The following is a 25,090-nucleotide window of genomic DNA, read 5'->3' as shown; positions in this document are numbered from 1 at the left end:
TTCGGGATGGCTGGAGGTAACTGCACATTTCTCCTGCAGTGGCCACTACAGGGGAGATATGGTATTGCGTACGGCCCATTCTACGGAATGGTCATTGTGTCACACAGGGTTGTCCCGAGTCCTCCAAACCAGGAGCCACACACATACAGGGGGATCCCAAGCAATGGTTCTAAAAGGGCAAGTGGGCAGGGGTGGTCCTAGTGCCCCCCATAAATGATATTTTATTATTCCTCAGCAATAAATAACGAGATGCAGACACAAGGATATAGTGAGAGCTTTAATGGTACAAAATGAGTACAGCTACAATTTAGGCATTTCCCTGGAAACTCTTAAAAGATTGATCTCTGTAGTATTCGCCTAGAGAGAACGCGAGATGATCACGCGACAAGGAGACGGCCATCTTGTGGGAGGAGCCAGTGACATCACCGAAGCGCTCCGTCGAGAGTGGACAGAAAGCCTTCTCCTTCATGGATGTGCGGCCTCCTACATGGCCGCCCCCTGCAGGTCGTAAGCATCAGGTGCTCGGATTTAACATCTAAAAATTGCCCTTCTGTTAGATGAAGATATAAAACCGGATGGCTCCCATCTCTCTGTCACCCCTGATTACGGGGTATTGAGGTGGTGGGGGGTAAACGCAGCACTCCAAGGCTCTGCTGACGGCAGAGCGCACACTCACAGCAGCCATTATCATTTCCGTCTGTCCTGTAAACATGTGTGCATCTATGTATAAATATAACACTGGATGGTAGACCTGGGCACCGGGCGGGCGCCGGGGCACACCCAATACAGTGAAAAAGGGTTACGCTTTACTGTCATTTACAGAGTTTGAGGACCGGGCGTCTTCAGGTCACCATGTAGGTCAAGAAAGATGCTGGGACCACTGTACAGGCCCCTCTACAAGAATCACATCTGTATGACGCCCTAATAATAAAGTACCTGCAGTGCTCAATAGGGGGAAGGAAAATTACTTCCTGTATATGCTCCTCCCCTTCCCGAGCCCTTTTGTCCAATGAGGAGAGCCCAGATGAGTCACATGACACTGCTCTGTAGCTCTGACTCTGCTCCTAAGGGGGGAACTCGCTTCTTCTAACCCCAAATAAAGGCAACCACCAATTAAGGTTGTTTGGGCCTTAATGACGCACTAAATTTTGTTATTTTGCTGAATTCATGGAGGGTTTGTATATATATTTTTGGCATTTTTGGGGGGAGGGAAGGGGGGTCCATTTAAAGAATATTTAAAAATAGCTTCTTTTTTTTCAATGTGAATATTGGGAAAAAATATTTAGAACTTTTCAGGATTTTCATGTATTACACTGAATACAAAACATTTAGGTGCCCAATGCTTAAAGCTATTTCCTTAAAACGTCACAAAAATTTTACAGCAGTCCTGGTCAGCTTCAACTTCAACAAAGTAGGTGGAACAAGAGCGGGACGGGGCACGGAGAAGACCTCCCGGCAAATTCTTCCAAAATTTACTCCACCTTCAAAGCATAAATTTTGCCATAAATCTACTCCAGTCACCGACTGGAGTAACATATCTTGCGGAAGTCTTGCCAATTGTAAGATGAGCCTGATGAAGCGGCATTTATCTCTTAATGAATTTGGCGCATCTTACTCCAAAACGCCAACTTAATGAAATCGGCCTCTAAAAGGTGCTTCATTCGTTACTGCATTTCGTTTTTGACATTTTTTTGTCATTTGCATCTTATTTTTTGATTTTGCACCCTTTTTAAAGTCTATTTTAGGAGCTCTCCTGCTTGGTTTCTTTTTAGCACAAAATAAAAAAAAAAAAAGTTTAAAAAGGCAAAAATAAAAAGCCCTTTTTTAAAGCAAAATTCAGGGACCTAGTGCATTTATTTGAAACATTTGAGGGAAAAAATAAAACCTCACCAAATACCACAAGACAAAAATTATGAATCTTGTGTGACCACCTAATAGGTGTAGGCTTCTTGTTTTTTACATAATGTTTGCACAAGAAAATATATTTTATATTAAATGGTCTTTTATTTTTTTGCTAACTTTTTTAAATAAGGGATTACTATTATAATGTATTTATTTATTATATCCTAATAGCAGGCTCTGGGTGCACACAGCCTTGGAGGGGGGGGATTGGTCATTCCTAAATCCTCAAGGCTGACTACAGAGGTCCCTCAATCCCTGATTGATGGTGTCATGCTGTTGTCTCGCTCCAGATCTCAGATACTAAAACACTGCTGCTTTCCTTCAGAAGCAGCGCCACCCCTGACCATGGGTCATGCATGGTATTGCACCTCAGGGCCATTCACTTCTAATGGAATAAAGTTGCAACATTGTCAGGGGTGAAAATGGCAATCTTTTCCTAATCCTGGACAACCCCCTTTAAGGATTGGCTATGATTAGACACTTGAGCCCCTGCTTTAGATTAGTGTGGGACACCAGTCTGGAGTTAATTCTACATGGACCACAATGAAAAGACGCATTGGTGGTCATCATGGGATTATGAGCAAAGCTGTTCCCCCGGTTCTGTCTAGATAGGTCATCATACAGATACTACAGTTTAAAGGGAGTCTGTGTAACAGAGGGATCTCACCCCTAAGGGCCTTTACTAAATGAAGAAGATTGGACAGGACAAAATGTACTTGTCCGATCTGCCTAGACGTTGATTATCAGCACCTCTGCCAACCAAGGAATCCGGGCAGCAGGAGAAAGGGCCGATATCCGCTCGTCTAACGTTTATAGAAGACCGAGTGCTCCGCTACGGCAGCGCATCTCCTGTATTTGCTACATTGGCCACTAGTCTTCACTTGCATATATCACTGTATTACAGAAATGACCTTAGTAATTACAATCCATGACATGAAGGCTTCAGAGCTCGCCTTGTAATATGCAGTCAATGATCCTCCACTCTACGGTTACTTCATGTCACAAGACGGACTCGTCTGTCGCAGTTGTTGATCTCGTCTTCCTTCTTTCAGTCCACCACAGATGTCCGCATTGTCTTGCGATCACGTATGGAACTATGACGCAACGTCGGGGCCACGGATAAGATCCGCGCAGGATCTGCAATATCTCCAAAGCAATAATAATTCACATTTTACGTGATAAAAAGAGGAAACCAACAAAGACGTAAAAATAGGGAGAAGAGTAAGAAAAAATTCACTGTCCCGGAGGGGGAAGAATCAGGTCACAACAAGGTACAGTGGTGAGACTGATGACATTACGAACGGGCATGGCTGGGATCTGACTGTACTAATTGGGGGCAGAGCAGTAAAAAGCTTTTAGAATGTGACCAGGTTCGGTGATTAGTATTTCTACAGACTAAATACTCATACATATGGGTGTTTCGTCTCCAGAGAGAACAGTATCTATGAGATGACCATCCGGATAGTTCCCTGTGGGATCTCCTTCTACTTGGAGTCAGCAGGCTGTTTAATTTACTTCAACCTTTCCCCAAAATTTTTTTAAAAAGACACAAAATGGGGACTTGAGAAAGTATTATTCTGTGGTAGTTCTGAGTTGAGATCGAAACAGGCCAAATCCAAAATTCCCAAAATTCGCCACTTCTTAAGGGAGTGAAGTCATGCAATCCAAAGAGAACTGTAGACGAAACCCTGGGGAAGGGTTGTTTGGCTTCTGGGAGGACAGACCCGTAGACACCTTTCCTGTCGCTTGGTGTGAAGGTGTTTTTATTTTTTTTGGGTGCTCTCACCAGAAGGCTAAAGGGTGATCAAGTTAAATATTTGGGACTCTTGTTGTTTGCACTGGGGCCCACTGTGGGGTTTCATCTCTTTCATGGGTGGTCCACAAAGAAAAAACGTCTGTTCTGAGCCAGTCAGACACTTCTTCTCCCGGGAGGGGGAGAGGGGTCTCAAGTGAAGGATCGAGAGATGAGCTGTTGATTTGGGTTCTTCACATTAAGAGATCGCTGCTCCGAAACCCCCCCAAAAGGTTGGAAGTAAAGGGCTCCCAGGTTTGTAAGATGGGTGATGAGAAGAGGGTGCTTTGAGTCATGCTTAACATGGTGCAAAGTCCAAAATGCACAAATGTGACAGGAACACACCTTCACTGGGTCGAGGGGTCGATTCTGGATCATGCTCCATCAATAAGAGCTGGCGGATGGGAGGGTCAGTCTTTTCCCAATATAGATTCTGCAATGACAAACACACATCAGCGAGGACACCCGGCAAAGTCAGCCCCTCTTATAATGGCATGCAAAGAGTGATTATCCAACAGCTCTCGTTCCAATGACCCATTCTCTTTAAATTGGGATTTTAGGTTAAATGTATGGGATATGGAAAAAAGCAATACAAATATTTTCTATATAAAATAAACAAAAAATCTTACGCTTTTCACACTGGCCATTAGGCTAACGTTAGACTCCTAATGTGAATCCTGTGTTATCTACTGTGTACAGAGATGTTATCAGTCATTGTACAGGAGGAGGTGAGCTGTGACATCGCCTATTGTGAATGATGGATCCTGTGTTATCTACTGTATATAGAGGTGTCATCAGTCATTGTACAGGAGGAGGAGGTGAGCTGTGACATCACCTATTGTGAATGGTGGGTCCTGTGATATCTACTATATATAGAGGTGATATCAGTCATTGTACAGGAGGAGGAGGTGAGCTGTGACATCACCTATTGTGAATGGTGGATCCTGTGTTATCTACTGTATATAGAGGTCTTAGTCATTGTACAGGAGGAGGAGGAGGTGAGCTGTGACATCACCTATTGTGAATGGTGGATCCTGTGTTATCTAATATACATGTATTGGTGTTTATAGACCTGTCATTGTAATCCAGTCTATGATCACAATGAGACTAGTGAAAAGTTCTATGTACAGGGAAGGCAGTGTGAATCTACAGTATTACTAGGCTTAGCGGCCAGTGGGAATATTGTAAGATTTCTATAATTTTTTAGAAAATCTACATACAACCAAAGTAAAAATTAGCTTTCTGTCTCCACAGAGAATAAGGCAGAATCATTTAGTTCACAATTGGAATGAGAACAGTAAAAAAAAAAAAACAATTTTTGGAAATATTTTCCACATCTTGTACAGGCTGCAGCTATACATTTTTTTCTGCAAAATGCAGGTTTTTCAATGATACGATCGTGGTCTAGGGATGAATATTAGGACTCAATCTGGGAGATTGTCTTCTTGAGCTCGGAGCTTCCTATTGTTCAAGGGCTGGATCCGAGCAGTTCACGGCCCGTGTGGGTCATTCTGCACACTCACAATGATTGTTGCCACCTAGGGGAGCTATCGTTAGAGATCACCCATTTTTTAATATTGTCAGTGAATAACTGCAGATTTATGTAAAGAACGCTTACTCATTGTGTACTGCCTATAAAAAGGTCCTTTGGGAGAGCAAACCAGTATGGCGTCTTTAGGGAAGTGCTCCCCAGATAGAAGTGTTAGAGGAGATTTAGTAAGTGGGACCAGTGAGCACTGGTACTATCTACGTCCATAAGGGGAGGCCATCAGAGCGCCAGCACTAACTACATCCATAAGAGAGACCATCAGAGCGCCAGCACTAACTACATCCATAAGAGAGACCATCAGAGCATCAGCACTAACTACATCCATAAGAGAGACCATCAGAGCATCAGCGCTAACTACATCCATAAGAGAGACCATCAGAGCATCAGCACTAACTACATCCATAAGAGAGACCATCAGAGCATCAGCGCTAACTACATCCATAAGAGAGACCATCAGAGCATCAGTGCTAACTACATCCATAAGAGGGACCATCAGAGCATCAGCACTAAATACATCCATAAGGGAGACCATCAGAGCATCAGCACTAACTACATCCATAAGAGAGACCATCAGAGCATCAGCACTAACTACATCCATAAGAGAGACCATCAGAGCATCAGAGCTAACTACATCCATAAGAGAGACCATCAGAGCATCAGCGCTAACTACATCCATAAGAGAGACCATCAGAGCATCAGCACTAACTACATCCATAAGAGAGACCATCAGAGCATCAGCGCTAACTACATCCATAAGAGAGACCATCAGAGCATCAGTGCTAACTACATCCATAAGAGGGACCATCAGAGCATCAGCACTAAATACATCCATAAGGGAGACCATCAGAGCATCAGCACTAACTACATCCATAAGAGAGACCATCAGAGCATCAGCACTAACTACATCCATAAGAGAGACCAGAGCATCAGCACTAACTACATCCATTAGAGACACCATCAGAGCATCAGTACTAACTACATCCATAAGAGAGACCATCAGAGCATCAACACTAACTACATCCATAAGAGAGACCATCAGATCATCAGCACTAACTACATCCACCATAAGAGAGACCATCAGATCATCAGCACTAACTACATCCATAAGAGAGACAATCAGAGCATCAGCACTAACTACATCCATAAGGTGAGACCATCAGATCATCAGCACTAACTACATCCATAAGGGGAGGCCATCAGAGCATCAGCACTAACTACATCCATAAGAGAGACCATCAGATCATCAGCACTAACTACATCCATAAGAGAGACCATCAGATCATCAGCACTAACTACATCTATAAGAGAGACGATCAGAGCGCCAGCGCTAACTACATCCATAAGAGAGACCATCAGAGCATCAGCGCTAACTACATCCATAAGAGAGACCATCAGAGCATCAGCACTAACTACATCCACAGGTGAGACCATCAGAGCATCAGCACTAACTACATCGACCATAAGAGAGACCATCAGAGCATCAGCACTAACTACATCCATAAGGGGAGGCCATCAGAGCATCAGAGCTAACTGCATCCATAAGAGAGACCATCAGATCATCAACACTAACTACATCCATAAGAGAGACCATCAGAGCATCAGCACTAACTACATCCATAAGAGAGACCATCAGAGCATCAACACTAACTACATCCATAAGAGAGACCATCAGATCAGCAGCACTAACTACATCCATAAGAGAGACCATCAGAGCATCAGCGCTAACTACATCCATAAGAGAGACCATCAGAGCATCAGCGCTAACTACATCCGTAAGAGAGACCATCAGAGCATCAGCACTAACTACATCCATAAGAGAGACCATCAGAGCTCCAGCACTAATTATACACATAGTGGAGATGATCAGAGCACCAGCACTTACTACAGGCATGGGAGAGACCATCTCAGCAGTAACCTGGCAAATGCAGTACTTATTAAGCATATTGTACATTAAGAACATTTTCAGAGATCAGACATACCCGAGTCCCAGGGCCAGGACGTGGGAGATGAACAGAGAAGGGATGAAAATTTTCAGGAATTCTGCAGAGAAAATTCCGCCTTTCTTCATGGCTCCTGTCTTTCTCATACTCAGAGACACGGACCTCTTGGGGTGTCGGAAATGAAACTCCCTGGTAAAAAAAAAGTATATATATCACCAAAGAGGTCAGGACAAGGCCTAGGACAATGGCGATATTGCACAACCTATTACATGACAGCCTGGATCTGCTGCTCTATAGTATCGTCTCCTGTAAGTGTCCCCCCTGTGACAGGCTGTGGTTTGCAGGGCAATGGCAGAGACTTTGGTTCTTCTGTTGTTGCTTTGATTTAGGATTTCCCGCAGAAGGGTATGAGTGTGTATTCAGCTCCCTATATATAAGCCATTATTCTCACCGGACCCCTGCCACTACAGCTTCAATGCTTCCCCCTAAAAATATCACAGGCTGAGGTCGAGGATTGGCATTTCTGACCATTTTCAGAGTGTAGAAATGGGACCAGAAGGGACAGGTTACACGCCAGAAAGGGAGCTGCGGGGGACTGCCGGGGCGAGCACTACTGATGGCCGAGTCCTTCTACACAATTTCCACCAACTCGACAACTTCTTTAAACAAAATCTATATAGACATGTACGAGCCCTTCCTGGATTTATGGGGTCCTATAGATACAGTCGGAGTACGCCCGGCCCATTCACAGGACACAAATGAAATGCGAGCAGACCCCATGGCCATACGGTGGCACAAATGGTCCCTACAGCTTGTTACCGTGTGCCGCCATGCTTCTAAGGGTGAATATCTCCAGAATGCCGCGCCATATGGCAGCGTCTGGTGGTATAGTACCGCCACCTATGTACACCGCAGTGCGGCACCAAGCATGTACAAGTGACGGCTGGGCAGCTTACTTTGGGGGGATGTTTTCGGGTCTACTCGACCAGTCGGATACCCAGTCTGCACTCTTCTTTAACACTTCTTCTTCTTTCTCAGCTTCACCATCTTCCTCTTCGGACTGAAAGAAAAGAAGAAAACAAAGGCGGCGGTGGTCAGAGTCTGGCACATAGTAATGGCTGGATTATTATGCTCTATGATGACCGGATAAATGACTGCAATCTGCAAAGTCCTGGCAGCTAAGAAAACCGCCTCATCCCGAGAGAAGTGGATTATGGGCTAATAATACGTACCAGCTGACATGGTGTATGTGGTGGGGCCTCACGTCTGTCCTTACGGCCATGGACACAGGTGTAGCTGGGTACACATGGCCCCCATAAGCCCTGGTGCCCTCAGCCGAGCCTGCTCCATACATGGCGGGTGGCAGCTGTGGTATACAGCCGAGCGCTGCCGCAACTGCAGAGACTGGAGCCAGCTCCGATCACCTCATTCTAACTGCTTAGATACTGGGGCATCTAAGCAATCAGACAGCAGCTGCTGGGCTAACGAGGGGTCCCAATATTCATAGAATAGGTGATCGCTTACTTATCTGTGGGGGTCCCATTGCTGGGACTTGCACAGTTTGGCAGAATGGGACACTTATCTCTGTTACAAGATGACGCGCCAGGTCAGATGTCGGAGCACCGCTCCATTCATTTCTGCCAGAAAAAGACGAGCCCGGCCCCATAGGGAAGGAATAATAAAATATACACCGGTAATTATAAAATCAGTAATATAGAGTTATAAACTATATAATAACGATAATAATGGCCGTTTTTGATCACCTCAAGTTCCCTATAGAAAAATAAAACAAAATCATACACCGACGAGGAGAAGGGTAATAATGGTTTGACCTTTTGACTTTCAGGCTCCATATCTCACCATCCGAAGTGAGACCACCATCATTTTATAGACAATCATCTTGGCGATCTCATACATAAATTTCTATATTCGAAAACTCTGGGGTCATTATTCTTTAAGACACTTCCTATAGCTATTATTGTTTGTTTGTTTTTTTTATAAATTATTTAACCCCTTCATGACCCAGCCTATTTTGGCCTTAATGACCTTGCCGTTTTTTACAATTCTGACCAGTGTCCCTTTATGAGGTAATAACTCAGGAACGCTTCAACGGATCCTAGCGGTTCTGAGACTGTTTTTTCGCGACATATTGGGCTTCACGTTAGTGGTAAATTTAGTTTGATAATTTTTGCGTTTATTTGTGAAAAAAATGGAAATTTGGCTAAAATTTTGAAAATTTCGCAATTTTCAAATTTTTATTCTGTTAAACGAGAGAGTTATGTGACACAAAATAGTTAATAAATAACATTTCTCACATGTCTACTTTACATCAGCACAATTTTGGAAAAAACATTTTTTTTTTGCTAGGAAGTTATAAGGGTTAAAGTTTGACCAGCGATTTCTCATTTTTACAACGAAAATCACAAAACCATTTTTTTTAGGGACCACCTCACATTTGAAGTCAGTTTGAGGGGTCTATATGGTTGAAAATACCCAAAAGTGACACCATTCTAAAAACTGCACCCCTCAAGGTGCTCAAAACCACATTCAAGAAGTTTATTAACCCTTCAGGTGCTTCACAGCAGCAGAAGCAACATGGAAGGAAAAAATGAACATTTAACTTTTAGTCACAAAAATTATCTTTTAGCAACAATTTTTTTATTTTCCCAAGGGTAAAAAGAGAAACTGGACCCCAAAAGTTATTGTACAATTTGTCCTGAGTACGCCGATACCCCATATGTGGGGGGAACCACTGTTTGTGCATACGGCAGGGCTCGGAAGGGAAGGAGCGCCATTTGACTTTTTCAATGAAAAATTGGCTCCAATCTTTAGCGGACACCATGTCGCGTTTGGAGAGCCCCTGTGTGCCTAAACATTGGAGCTCCCCCACAAGTGACCCCATTTTGGAAACTAGACCCCCCAAGGAACTTATCTAGATGCATAGTGAGCAATTTAAACCCCCAAGTGCTTCACAGAAGTTTATAATGCTGTCGTGAAAATAAAAAAATCATTTTTCCTTCCTCAAAAATAATTATTTAGCCCGCAATTTTTTATTTTCACAAGAGTAACAAGAGAAATTGGACCTGAAAAGTTGTTGTCCAGTTTGTCCTGAGTACGCTGATACCCCATATGAGGGGGGGAACCACTGTTTGGGCACACGTCGGGGCTTGGAAGGGAAGTAGTGACGTTTTGGAATGCAGACTTTGATGGAATGGTCTGCGGGCATCATGTTACGTTTGCAGAGCCCCTGATGTGCCTAAACAGTAGAAACCCCCCACAAGTGACCCCATTTTGGAAACTAGACCCCCCAAGGAACTTATCTAGATAGGTGGTGAGCACTTTGAACCCCCAAGTGCTTCACAGAAGTTTACAACGCAGAGCCGTGAAAATAAAAAATCATTTTTCTTTTCTTGCCCTAGCCCTAACCCTAGCCCTAACCCTAACCCTAGTTCTAACCCTAACCCTAGTGGAAAAATAAAAGTAAATATATTTTCTTTATTTTATTATTGTCCCTACCCATGGGGGTGATAAAGGGGAGGTTCATTTACTATTTTTTTTATTTTGATCACAGTGATCAAAATGCACATAGAACGAATCTGCTGGCCGGCAGATTCGGCGGGAGCACTGCACATGCGCCCGCAATTTTGGAAGATGGTGGCACCCATGGAGAAGACGGACGGACATCGGGAGGCTCGGTAAGTATGAGGGGGTGGGGGGGTGGATCGGAGCACGGGGGTGGATCGGAGCACAAGGGGGCGGACAGGAGGATGGGGGAGCGGACAGGAGGACGGAGGGGAGCGGACCACAGAACGGAGGACTGGGGAGGAGATCGGTGGTGAGGGGCAGATCAGGGTTTCCAGCCATGGCCGATGATATTGCAGCATCAGCCATGGCTGGATTGTAATATTTCACCACTTTTCATAGGTGAAATATTACAAATTGCTGATTGACTGTTGCACTTTCAGCAGCCAATCAGAGCGATCGTAGCCATGTGAGTTAACCCTTTCACCCGATCTGCAGGGACGCGATCCCTCCATGACGCCACATAGGCGCCACAGGTCGGATTGGCACTGACTTTCATGACGCCTACGTGGCGTCACAGGTCGGGAAGGGGTTAAAGCAATTTTTTTTTTTTTTTTCAAACGGCATGGGGTCCCCCCTCATTTTTTACAAACAGCCAAGCTACAGCAGACAGCTGGGAGCTGGTATTCTCAGGCTGCTAAGGGACCATGGATATTGCCCCCCCCCCCCCCTCCGCCAACCTAAAAAGAGCAGCCCACTGCCGCCTAGAAAAGGCCATAGTCCATGTCTGGGCGATAAACCGTTTTCAACCTGGAATGTGCCAAGATGCGACTGAGGAATGAGCTGCTGCGAGCTTACCACAGGCACTGAGGCTGCGTTCCCAGCCGGGCCAATGAATTGCGGTGACCTCAGCGAGTTCCCCGCTAACACAGTGAGAGAAAAAGTCTCACGGTGCAGCAGTTTCTCCTGGTGAACTCATTGTTGCACCGTAAGACTTTTTCGCACTGTGATAGCGGGGATCTCACTGAGGTCATCGCAGTTCATTGGCCCGGCTGGGAACACAGCCTCAGTGCCTGTGATAAGCTCGATGATGTCACCGCTGGTCACTGATGCTGTACTCGCAGCAGCTCATTCACCAGTGGTTTTCAGCCTGGACTGTCACATCTTGGCACAGTCTAGGTTGAACTGTTCATCCCAGACATCAATAACGGCGCAGGACAGAACAACGAAGAGGTGAGGGATATTGTTGTTTGTGGGGTTTTTTTTATTTGTTTGTTTGTTTTTTTTACAGGAGACAAAGGCTTCAGTGGAATGGGCGTTAGGCGAGTATAACTGTGTTTGTTATTTTTAAATAAAAAATGGAAAAGTGTGTTTTTTTATTTCAAATAAAGGACTTTATTCTGGCTGTGTGTTTATTTACAATACAATTATAGGATTAGGTGTCTTATAGACGCGTCTCCATTAATAAGCCATGGGCTTGATGTCAAATCAATCCCACAAATATGAACCCCACTTGCCACCGCCACAGGGCAAGTGGGAAGAGCCGGGCAAAGCACCAGAATTGTGAAAATACTAGCTGTCTGCTTTAGCTTGACTGGTTGTCAAAAAATTAACGAGGCCCCACGCCATTTAAAAAAAAAAAAAATTGAATAATTAAAAAACAACAACAAAAAAAAAGCGTGGAGACTCCTGTATTCTTGATAACCAGCCTTTCTAAAGCTGACAGCATAGGCTGATGGGAGTAGTAGTCCGAAGCAGATGCAGTGACCGAAGGTAAAACTTTTTACCTCTGATCACAGCTGCAGGCACACACTGTCATTTTATAGCATGGGAACTGCGGCTCTCTGACCAGCGGTAATGATTTTACTGCCGATCAGAGGCAGTGTTTACCGCACTGTCATGCACATTCTGGATTATTTTTTTATGACTTTATGTTGTTTTGTTTCTCTGTTAATCCTCCTGGAAATGTGTGCAAAAAAACCTGGCATCCGGGTGTTACTAGTCGGAGGTGGGGATAAAGTGTGCCCCTAATCGGGCTGATCCCATGCACCATTACACCAGTCAAATGCTGCCACGTTATATTCAGCCCCAGGGAACCCAGAGGTGAGCGAGTGTCACCCAGCAGGTTCTTCAAGCCTCCACACTGAGTCAGCAGATATTTGGATGCACCCATATAATTACCTCTTTCCAGCGTTGCTTCAATGACTATTTTATGGGCCAGAAAAGGGCTTAGATGTGGAAATCCATCATCAGATCACTCGCTTGTGACGTCACCGCGTCCTCCGAGCCCAAACTTAGAAACTCACCTTTACAAGCTCCATGTGCACAGGTCAGCCCTAAGAATAAAACCACCCATGGGTGAAGTGGAGGCCATTGATGATCTGGTGATTATGGCGCCTCGCAGGGGTGCAATAGATTAGGCTGAAAGGGAAAAGTCAGCTCTTGACGAGTTGGAAGCAGGAAAAATAGGGAAGAGTAAGGATGTGAGCGACAAGGGCTGAGTTCTGGACATCTGGGTCACAGCATGTCGGAGTGGCGGGCCTCGTGGCGGGGTTCCATGTACATGGCGGGCCTTGTGGGGGGTTCCATGTACATGGCAGGCCTCGTCAAGGCGTTCCATGCACATGGCGGGCCTCGTCAGGGAGTTCCATGCACATGGCGGGCCACGTCAGGGCGTTCCATGCACATGGCGGGCCACGTCAGGGCGTTCCATGCACATGGCGGGCCACGTCAGGGCGTTCCATGCACACGGCGGGCCACGTCAGGGCGTTCCATGCACACGGCGGGCCACGTCAGGGCGTTCCATGCACACGGCGGGCCTCGACGGGGGGTATCATGCACATGTGGGTCCAGTCGGGGGGTTCCATGCACACGGTGGGTCCCATCGGGGGGTTCCATGCACATGGCGGGCCTCGTGGGGGGGGTTTCGCGTGCATAACGGGTCTCGTGGGATGTTTACAGTGTGTAGTGGTCAATACCTATCAAATGTGGTCCAAGCTAGGAGAACTTATAGCGAAGCTGTGGGATCATAATGTCGGCCCTTCTGCCTTCTACATGAGCTGTGAGACAACCCAGTTATGTGGGGATACATACCTCCCATATCCACAGTTAGATTTGGCTTTCAGGACTTTACTGTGACAGGTCAGTAATGGCAGCCATATCAGTTGCCAATCGGCAGTGACGTCTGACACTCCTGACCTATTTCACTGGATGCAGAAAATCAGGTTGAACATCAGCAATTATAAAAGTGGGCGGCAGATCTGGCAGCAATTCTTTGCTGCAGTAAAACAACAACAACAAAAAGAAGTTATAATTATAACCCTAAAAAGTTCATAAAATGACAAAGTGACGACTATTAACCCCTCCCACCTCAGCCAGATTGCCTCGTCCTTCGCTTTACGTTTTCCCATTCCTGCCTAACAAGAGCCATAACTTTATCTTTCCGCCAACTTAGTGGTAAATTGTGCTCTTTAATTCCACTTTTTAATAAACTTTGTAGGGTGAAATTGGAAGAAGAAAAGAAAGAAAGCCATTGCACAATTTTGTAGGAAGATTTTGGGGGGGGTTTCCACTAAGAGATTACACATTGTTAGAAGGCCTGTAGAAGACTTCTGGATTGCGGTGCGCTGTACGAGCAGCTTTCTCAGCTTTTCTAGAAATACAATGACCGGAAACTAAACTCTGGGGTCTTCATTAGGCCTCCAGCTGCCATGATCCCCCCTCGGCACTCTCTGATCATGCTGGGGGCAGAGGAAGCCTCCTACTATTATCTAACTGCTTGGATGCTGCAGTTGGTAGTAACAGCGGCGTCTGAGGGTGTTGAAGTAATGGCCGACCCCTTCTTAAGCTACTTTCACACTGGCGTTTTTTGTCCTCCGTCGCAATGCGTCGTTTTGGTCAAAAAACGCATCCTGCAAAAGTGCTTGCAGGATGCGTTTTTTGTCCATAGACTAACATTAATGACGCATTGCGACGAATTGACACGTCACAAACGTCGTGCGACGGTTGCGCCATGTGGCGGACCGTCGGCTGCAAAAAACGTTACATGTAATGTTTTTTGCTGCCGACGGTCCGCTTTTTCCGACCGCGCATGCGCGGCCGGAACTCCGCCCCCACCTCCCCGCACCTCACAATGGGGCAGCGGATGCGCTGGAAAAATGCATCCGCTACCCCCGTTGTGCGGCGTATACAACGCTAGCGTCGGTAACCTCGGCCCGACGCACTGCGACGGGCAGAGCCCGATGCTAGTGTGAAAGTAGCCTTAAATACTATGTTACCCAGTGTAAAATGAAAAAAAAAAAAAAAAACACAGACCCGCAGTTCCCACCAGAGCGCCATTCCAGCAATGTCTGAGCCAGATCTCCCCGACCACAGAGGCACTGCAGCCAATCAGTGGTTGCTGATTGGCAGCTTCGCTCACACTTCCTACAGCGGAACCTTGGATGTCCAATGGAAATGTGAGAAGTGCTGCCCATTAACGCCACTGGTTGGTTGCAGTCCTTGACACCGTTCCAGCGATGTCAGAAGGTGACAAGAATTTGGACGCCCCCTCTTCATATCCTACATGCGGACAATGATGAGCGCGAGACCCCAGAATTGACGTGGCTTCTCAGGGACTTCAGTGCCAAGTTGTCGGAAATGGATACATATAGGATCATTACCTGGAAGCTGTCTTTACTCGTGTGCATCTCCACATCGAAGGTGATCTGCCCTTCTTCAGGCGAGGGGCTGCGGGGGGCGAGAGGGAGACAATCATACAGTAAGTAATCACATCCCAAAGTGTGGGGGGTCTTAGGTGAGATGGAGGATAAGGTGTGGGAGGTACGAGGGTCGTGAGATGGAACGGAAGTCTGGAAATCCCTCAAGTAATGGAGATGTCCACACTGGGCAGGAGGCGGAAGAAGAGACGGCTTTTCAACAGTTTTGGTTTTCAACCATTTTTCATGAGTTGAACTCAAAGATCTAAGACTTTTTCTATGGACACAAAAGACATTTTTCTCTCAAATATTTCTCCCAAATGTTGTCTGAATCTTTGTTAGAGAGATCTTCTCCTCTGCCGAGATAATCCGTCCTCCTCACCGGTGTGACAGATCCAGATGCTGATTATACACATGATTATTGCACAGGGGGCCTCAGTGTGGCCGCAATAAAAGGTCACTCTAGACTGTTCAGTTATACAGTATTGAGAGGGTCCGGGGGGTCAGAATTCCAGTCAGTATCTGCTGTGACCACCATTTGCCTCACGCAGTGCAGCACATCTCCTCAGAGATGATTCGGCTGCTGATTGTGGCCTGTGGATCGTCGCTCCGCTCCTCATCAGCGGCTGCGCGCAGTTCTTACATGGCCGCACACTCACCAGACAGGTCACCACTGAGCAGGTATGGGACGCTCTGCATCGCCGTATAGGACAGCGTGTGCAAATTCCTGAGAGAAAAAGGTCTTTTGTGTCCATAGAGAAAGTCTTAGATCTTTGAGTTCAACTCATGAAAAATGGTAGAAAACCAAAAGTGTTGTGATTAAATTTTTGTTCAGTATATATAAATAAAAAGACATGTTGTATATACACACTACATACATATTATACATACACACACAATGCATATTACATATACAACCACACACACAATACATACATATTGTATATACACATACACTACATACATATTGTACACACACACAAATACATACATATTGTATATATACACACACACAACATACATATTATACACACATCCACAATGCATATTATATATACACACACCCGCATTGCAATATACATATATATATATACACACACACACACACAATGCATATATATTGTTTATACACACATTATACATACACACATGTACACAAATGAAATATTCTATTAAAAATATGATAAAAAAAAAAAAGAGGGATTGTATTAAGTTTTAACACTATCGCAGCGCTCGGATTGCGGCCCCTTTATCAAGAGGTTTGGAGGTTTCGGAAGAGCGGCTGCCAGAGAATGGTAAAGTTAACTTTAAAACTTCGTACAACACCTTTAAGGCTACACAACTGAATAGACCATACAATGGTGAACCCCCAACTTGTTATCAGACCCTAAACTTTTAAGACAGGGGTAGAACACTAGATAAGTGAACCACACCCCCTTAAGTATAGATCGGGGTCCTCCTCATCGGTCAGGGATAGGAGATTAGATAAGTATAGATTGGGGTTCTCCTCATAGGTCAGGGATAGGAGATTAGGTAAGTATAGATTGGGGTTCTCCTCATAGGTCAGGGGTAGAACATTGGATAAGTATAGATCGGGGTCCTTCTCATGGGTCAGGGGTAGAACATTGGATAAGTATAGATTGGGGTCCTCCTCATGGGTCAGGGGTAGGAGATTAGGTAAGTATAGATTGGGGTCCTCCTCATCGGTCAGGGGTAGGAGATTAGGTAAGTATAGATTGGGGTCCTCCTCATCGGTCAGGGGTAGGAGATTAGATAAGTATAGATCGGGGTCCTCCTCATGGGTCAGGGGTAGGAGATTAGATAAGTATAGATCGGGGACCTCCTCATCGGTCAGGGGTAGGAGATTAGATAAGTATAGATTGGGGTCCTCCTCATCGGTCAGGGGTAGGAGATTAGATAAGTATAGATTGTGGTCCTCCTCATGGGTCAGGGGTAGAACATTGGATAAGTATAGATCGGGGTCCTCCTCATAGGTCAGGGGTAGGAGATTAGATAAGTATAGATTGTGGTCCTCCTCATAGGTCAGGGGTAGAACATTGGATAAGTATAGATCGGGGACCTCCTCATCGGTCAGGGGTAGGAGATTAGATAAGTATAGATCAGGGAACTCCTCATCGGTCAGGGGTAGGAGATTAGATAAGTATAGATTGGGGTCCTCCTCATCGGTCAGGGGTAGGAGATTAGGTAAGTATAGATCAGGGTCCTCCTCATCGGTCAGGGGTAGGAGATTAGGTAAGTATAGATTGTGGTCCTCCTCATAGGTCAGGGGTAGAACATTGGATAAGTATAGATTGGGGTCCTCCTCATCGGTCAGGGGTAGGAGATTAGATAAGTATAGATCAGGGTCCTCCTCATCGGTCAGGGGTAGGAGATTAAGTAAGTATAGATCTGGGTCCTCCTCATAGGTCAGGGGTAGATTAGGTAAGTATAGATTGGAGTCCTCTTCATCGGTCAGGGGTAGGAGATTAGAGGAGGATATTGCGGCCCATGAAGCCGGATAATGAGGGGCAGCAGGGTGCAGACCACTCACCTCTCACACTGCGAGCTGCTGCGGGAGCTGCTCTGTCCGGACTCGTGCTGTGCGTCCAGTAGGATCTTCTCCATGTCGCCGTTGTGGATGGAGGAGGAGGAGGGCACGTGCTCCAGGCCTCCGTTCCGGTTGCTGTCCATGTTGTTCCCGTTGCCGTTCATCTGTAGTTCCACCCAGGAACCTGTGAGGAGACACGGACTCGTCTGGTCGGCCATGATGAGGGCAGAGAGCGTCTTATCAGGCAGCACAGGCGGACGGGCCGCAGATAAACCTCCCGAGCGAGCGGCTGCACCCGGATTATGTGACACACGAGCCCAGCGACGGGAGCTGAGACACGTCTGGTACAAGCCCGGCCTCACGTGTGCCACAATGGATGACGGAAACCGGCAATTAATTACATCATGTAACGAGCGTGCGGCATTAACCCTTCACTGGGGCATCACGGGAATAGTATGTACCACAATGTCACCACTCAACTTTCCTGCACTCCTGAGCGGCGACTTCTCCTGAGCCGCCACTGTACGACCGCAGGGGTCCCAGCATCACACTACGAAGCTACAGACCACCAGGGTGCAAAACTCAAGAGAACAGGAGATATTCCTCAAGCACCTTCTGCTGGAAAAACAGATGTTTCCGACTGCCGGAAACAAGACGCAGTGTGAACAAGCCCTAAGATAAACCTGCGTTGTGCGGGGGATGGGGGTCACACATTTCCTGTATGGTGGCACTATAGGGGGCTCATTCATGCAAAGCCCCCGACCAGGTCACATAGGCAGGGACCGTCCTGACACAGGGGTCTCCACCCTGCGTCTCTCTAGCTACTACAACTCCCAAAATCCGCATGTTGGAAGTTGTAGTTTCCCACGAGCCGGAGAGAACCGCCTGCACTTTAATGGTGCATGCACACAGGATGGTAGTGCCACAAGGTCTAGAGGTGGGAGACCGGCAGACCCTTCCTCATATACCGGCTGCCACCGCTGAGTAAGAAGCAAGTTGTTGGCTGCAGAAGGAGTTAACTGTGATTCCATCAGGGAGCTCGTTTTCACGGTTCAATGAGAGAGTTTCTACCTCTTATCTGTCTTTTTCTGAGCTCATCTTAGACCACAGACAGCAATAAGGGGGAACGTACAAGAAAATAAAAAGCCACTAAAAATAAAGCGGGAACATTTTTTATGAAACTGAATAACAAAAATTATATTTAGCTCAAAATACCTGCATTTAACTAAAAGTCCCAAAAAGGAGTACATCCCTTTAAGGTGCAACTCTAAAGATGGCAGCGATGGCGCCTTGTGCTGTTCAAGGGGTTGGCTGACGTCCAATAATGGTTAGTATTGAAAAAAAAACAAGCAACTTACTTCTTATTAAAAACTCCCTCCTAGGCAAGGAGCGGTCTGCTATTTAGCACCACGATAAGGCCGGCCGGATCGCTGGATGCTGCCCTCTGCTTACAGAGAACAGTTTGAACAGAGCTGTCAATCATCAGGAACGCATGGCACCCCTGCAAGCAGGAAGCCAAAAGGCAGAAGAGCGGTGCCCTCCTCAAGGTGGCAGGAGCTCCTCAAGGGGGCGGGAGGTGCAGTGCCCTCCTAAAGGGGGAACAGGAGCGGCGGTGCCCTCCTAAAGGGGGAACAGGTGGCGCGCTCCTCAAGGGGGGCGGGAGCGGCGGTGCGCTCCTCAAGGGAGGCGGGAGCGGCGGTGCGCTCCTCAAGGGAAGCGGGAGCGGCGGTGCGCTCAAGGGAGGCGGGAGCAGCGGTGCGCTCAAGGGAGGCGGGAGCAGCGGTGCGCTCAAGGGAGGCGGGAGCAGTGGTGCGCTCCTCAAGGGAGGCGGGAGCAGCGGTGCGCTCCTCAAGGGAGGTGGGAGCAGCGGTGCGCTCCTCAAGGGAGGCGGGAGCAGCGGTGCGCTCCTCAAGGGAGGCGGGAGCAGCGGTGCGCTCCTCAAGGGAGGCGGGAGCAGCGGTGCAAGGAGATTTCATGCAAAAACATTGGTACAACGTGCTATAAATTGTGGGACACCATGATGGAGACCCCATGGACCATACTTTGACAGATCCAGCATGAGCCGTACTTCCAGCTGCTACACGCCAGGGTTTGTGCCGCTTTATGCCTCAGTTTTGTTTAAAGGGGCATTCCGTGTGACTGGGGCATTCCGTAGAAGGGCTGCGGGTGATCCTGCCTACCAGACGCTGACCACCATTAAATACATATTTATAGACCGGCTGTCTCTGAATAATCCTATTTCTAATGATCTCTGATTCAACCTCTCACATTTGATGCTGAAAATGCTTTCTAATGGCCAGTCTCAGCCCCCCGCGGGGGCTCCGGGGGTCTTGCCATCTCTCTACCCAGACGCCGTTTGCATATAATCTGCCCTGCTTTTCCCTTTAAGTCTCTGTCCTGAAATACTCCCAGACAGCCATTCCTCTGCTGTGAGAGAGGAGGGGGCGAGAGCGGCCGGCGGAGACCTCGGGGTGTGGGCCGAGCGGCACAGCTCCGACATTGTGCTGTTCTGCACGCACGCCGGGGCCTCGGCCACATTCATCCAGAAATCCCGATAATCCTCTCAATACCTTTCCCAGAGTCGGACACTGTTATGTGCGGCCGCTCGGCACGGAGGGTCCTCGGTAGAGACACGGGGGTCATTGTTGTCAGCCACAATGGAGGGTAATGAGTGACAGGCACGACGCTGACCTGCCTGATCAACATGAAATGCAGCAGCGAGTGCAGCCCACCATGACAGCCCACCATGACAGCTCACGGCTACACCTGCCAGCTTCTCACAGACACATCTCCATGGGACACATAGAGCAAACACAGAAGCCATAACATAGGGAGTATACACGGAGCTGAGAAATCCTAGTAATGGACCCAATGCCAGGCGGCAGCTGCAAAAGCCGTGACAATTCTAGGGAGCAAATAATGATAATAATTACAGAGGGCAGGATCCTGGAGGAGGTGGCAGCCGAGATAACTGCTGGCCAAACACTGGCTCAGTAGACGCTATCCCAACCACGTGTTTTCAACAGGGAGAGAGGGGCTAGATGGTATACACAGGAGGGGGGCGAGGGGCAGGATGGTATACACAGGAGGGGGGCGAGGGGCAGGATGCTATACACAGGAGGGGGGCGAGGGGCAGGATGCTATACACAGGAGGGGGCAAGGGGCAGGAGGCTATACACAGGAGAGGGGCGAGGGGCAGCATGCTATACACAGGAGGGGGGCGAGGGGCAGGATGGTATACACAGGAGGGGGGCGAGGGGCAGGATGCTATACACAGGAGGGGGGCGAGGGGCAGGATGCTATACACAGGAGGGGGCAAGGGGCAGGAGGCTATACACAGGAGAGGGGCGAGGGGCAGCATGCTATACACAGGAGAGGGGCGAGGGGCAGGATGCTATACACAGGAGGGGGCGAAGGGCAGGATGCTATACACAGGAGGGGGCGAAGGGCAGGATGCTATACACAGGAGGGGGCGAAGGGCAGGATGCTATACACAGGAGGGGGCGAAGGGCAGGATGCTATACACAGGAGGGGGCGAGGGGCAGGATGCTATACACAGGAGGGGGGCGAGGGGCAGGATGCTATACATAGGAGGGGGCGAGGGGCAGGATGCTATACACAGGAGGGGGGCGAAGGGCAGGATGCTATGCACAGGAGGGGGCGAGGGGCCGGATGCTATACACAGGAGAGGGCGAGGGGCAGGATATTATACACAGGAGGGGGCGAGGGGCAGGATGCTGTACACAGGAGGGGGCGAGGGGCAGGATGTTATACACAGGAGGGGGGCGAGGGGCAGGATGTTATACACAGGAGGGGGGCGAGGGGCCGGATGCTATACACAGGAGGGGGGCGAGGGGCCGGATGCTATACACAAGAGGGGGGCGAGGGGCCGGATGCTATACACAGGAGGGGGGCGAGGGGCAGGATGCTATACACAGGAGGGGGGCAAGGGGCAGGATGTTATACACAAGAGGGGGGCGAGGGGCCGGATGCTATACACAGGAGGGGGGCGAGGGGCAGGATGCTATACACAGGAGGGGGGCGAGGGGCAGGATGCTATACACAAGAGGGGGGCGAGGGGCCGGATGCTATACACAAGAGGGGGGCGAGGGGCCGGATGCTATACACAAGAGGGGGGCGAGGGGCCGGATGCTATACACAGGAGGGGGGCGAGGGGCAGGATGCTATACACAGGAGGGGGGCGAGAGGCAGTATGTTATACACAGGAGGGGGGCGAGGGGCAGGATGCTATACACAGGAGGGGGCGAGGGGCCGGATGCTATACACAAGAGGGGGGCGAGGGGCCGGATGCTATACACAGGAGGGGGGCGAGGGGCAGGATGCTATACACAGGAGGGGGGCAAGGGGCAGGATGTTATACACAGGAGGGGGGCAAGGGGGTGGATGGTATACACAGGGGGCGAATGGTATACACAGGAGGGGGCGAGGGGCAGGATGCTATACACCAGGTAGTGGATAGGGGACAATGTTATATACCGAGGGGAGGGGCTACTGGCTATTAATTGAATCAGTGCAGCATTCCTGTGCTTTGTGCAGATGACACGAGATCTGTCAGTGCTGATATAACACATGACATCTGATGACATCACACATTCATTCCACATGACACATCCTGCTATGTGTGATCACAACCAGTCACACGACCAGTAGACACCACAGAGGCGACTGTCGTTTCTAGGATGAAAATTAAGAAAAGTAAAGTAACCCGTGTGTTTTAGCATTAAATCTTATTCTTCTTCTGATTGGCACAGACGTATCAGGTGATCCTGACAGGGCGCACTATGTAGCACCAACCTAGCGGTCACTACAGACTGCAATGATTAATGACCTGACGGTTAGCGAAGAGATGACCCCTGGATGTTCGGGTCTGGCAGGTTCTGCCAAACAGTCACAAAAGTTCAGATTTGGGTACCAGAATAGAATCCGGACCCCATTCACTTGAATTAGGGGACTTATCATCCTGTGTTTGCCACGCCGTTATGTGCAAGACAGCGTGGCTAACACTGCTTCTGATCGGTGGTAAAATCATCACCGCCGGTGAGAGCCGCGGCTGTGATCGGAGATATAAAGTTTACCTGCGGTCACTGGTGTCAGCTGATGGGTATTCATCAACCTTCACCTGCACTGTAAATAAATTTAAAACCCAAAAAATGCGTGGGATCCCCCCCCATTTTTTGACAACCAGCCTTGCTAAAGCAGACAGCTGGGGGCTGCTATTCTCATACGGGTAAGGGGCCATGGATATTGCTCCCCTCCAGCCTAAAAATAAGAGCCGTCATCTAGGTTACTGCCGGTCACTGAGGCTGCGTTCCCAGCCGGGCTGAACTTAGTGAGAAAGTCTCACGGTGCAGAGGCGACTTCACTGGGAGAATTTGAACTGCGGTGAACTCAGTGACTTTTTCTCACGGTGCTAGCGGGGATCTCAACGAGGTCACCGCAGTTCAGCCCAGCTGGGAACGCAGCCTCAGTGACCCCCCGGTAACCTTGATGATGTCACCACTAGTCACTCATCCTTGAGTGGTTCTCAGCGTGGACGGTCACATCTTGGCACCGTCCAGGTTGAAAACTATTAATCTCCCAGACATGGACTACGGCGTGGGACAGCAGGACGGAGAGGTGAGGGATATGGTTGTTTTTTTTTATTTTAGATTTACTAGAGGAGATCGAGGGCTTCGGTGGAATTTGGCGTCAGGTGAGTATAACTGCGTTTAGCGTTATTTCTAATAAAATACCTTATTCTGGCTGTGGGATTAGTAATGGATGGGTGTCTTATAGACGCTTCTCCACTACTAAGCCGTGGGCTTGATGTCGCCGACAATACAAAGGTGACATCAACCCCACAAATATACAGGCAAGTGGGAAGAGCAAAGCGCCAGAATTGGCACATCTAATAGATTCGCCTTTCCTGGGCAGCTGCGGGCTGCTATTTTAGGCCTACATCCATGGCCCCTTACCATCCTGAGAATACCAGCCCCCCAGCTGTCTGCTTTAACAAGGCTGGTTGTTAAAAATGTGGGGACCCCTCTATTCTTGATAACCAGCCTTGCTGAAGCTGACAGCTGAGGGTTGCCGCCCCCAGCTGGGAGTTTTGCCTGGCTGGTTATCCAAAATACAGGAGAACCCCCCCGACCAAGATTTCTTTTATTTATTTACAGCGCAGGAGTGGCTGATGAACACGAACACCTCCACCATCCGGTGCTGCTCTCAGAGGCAGCAGGTGTCGGATGATGGGAGCAGTAGTCCCACCTTACACTTTATCCTCCGATCACAGCGGCTCTCTGACTGGCGGTGATGATGATGTTACCGCTGATCAGAAGCGGTGTTTGCCGTGCTATCATGCACGTCACAGTGCGATAAACACCCGGTGGTCCGGGGGGCAGAACCCGAACAGTAACACGGACTTCCCGGTGAAATCCATGCTCGGCGTCCGTGCCCAGACAGTAGGTGCTCAGTACGGACTCCCATAGGTCGCAGCTCATCTCCTGCCCTCCACAGTGACCCCCTGCACACACAGCCTGGGGGGTCGCCCCTGTGCCTCAGCACATTACTGCCCACACTATAAGGGCTATGTGTAACTATGACAACACTACACTATTCATGAGAAGACAAGTCCATACACACAAGTCTGAGCTCTGCAGCTTGCGCCCCTCTAAATGTGACACTACAACTCCCAGCAGGCGCGCAGGCTAGGGAGAAGATGTCACATGACCTGGCGACCAGACAACAACAATGGTTAGGCACAGCCCCGCCCACCAGTGCACGCCCCTGCCTCGTGATTGGCCAACTCCAATCAGTCTGTTCCTAAGCCACGCCCACCAGCCACCATGCTCGCTCGTGATTGGCTGCTCCCCTTGTTTGTCTCTCAGCCTTGTCGCCGTTTCTATCGCACAGAGAGGCCGAGCGGGGACTGAATTTCTATTTCCTCCCGAACCGAATCCCGCCACCGGCTACGGGGGAAGAAGCGACCTGACGCCACTCACCGTGCAGCGCGGGAGCTTCCCCGTTGTTGTTGTCGGACATGACAGCGACAGCTTCGGTCTGTTCGGGAGAAGGCGCCGCACTGCGTAGCCACACCCTGTGACGTCATCCCGCATCATCACCTGAGGAAAGGAGGCGTGG

General features: G+C 48.4%; 1 protein-coding gene across 1 annotated transcript; it reads right to left on the bottom strand.

The window, feature by feature from the left end:
- Positions 1–264: 264 nt before the first annotated feature.
- On the bottom strand, positions 265–25,090 carry BNIP3L (BCL2 interacting protein 3 like). The gene is made up of 6 exons (XM_077262123.1): positions 24,952–25,090; positions 17,954–18,134; positions 15,367–15,433; positions 8,140–8,243; positions 7,223–7,372; positions 265–4,127 (listed from the first exon to the last, which is right to left on the bottom strand). The coding sequence occupies exons 1-6, from the start codon at positions 24,989–24,991 to the stop codon at positions 4,079–4,081; spliced, it is 591 nt and encodes a 196-aa protein (XP_077118238.1). The 5' UTR covers positions 24,992–25,090; the 3' UTR covers positions 265–4,078.

Source organism: Ranitomeya variabilis, chromosome 5 (genome assembly GCF_051348905.1).
Source record: "Ranitomeya variabilis isolate aRanVar5 chromosome 5, aRanVar5.hap1, whole genome shotgun sequence".
NCBI classification, from domain to species: domain Eukaryota; kingdom Metazoa; phylum Chordata; class Amphibia; order Anura; family Dendrobatidae; genus Ranitomeya; species Ranitomeya variabilis.
The sequence above is the reverse complement of the archived record's forward strand: the minus strand, read 5'-3'. Positions and strand labels throughout refer to the sequence as shown.

Coding starts and splice junctions, on each gene's coding strand:
- BNIP3L (XM_077262123.1), bottom strand. CDS start 24,991: ATGTCCGACAACAACAACGGGGAAGCTCCCGCGCTGCACG. Junction 8,244..15,366: donor CGAGTAAAGACAGCTTCCAG/GTAATGATCCTA, acceptor CTTTTCTTTCAG/TCCGAAGAGGAAGATGGTGA. Junction 7,373..8,139: donor CCCGAAAACATCCCCCCAAA/GTAAGCTGCCCA, acceptor TTTTTTTACCAG/GGAGTTTCATTTCCGACACC.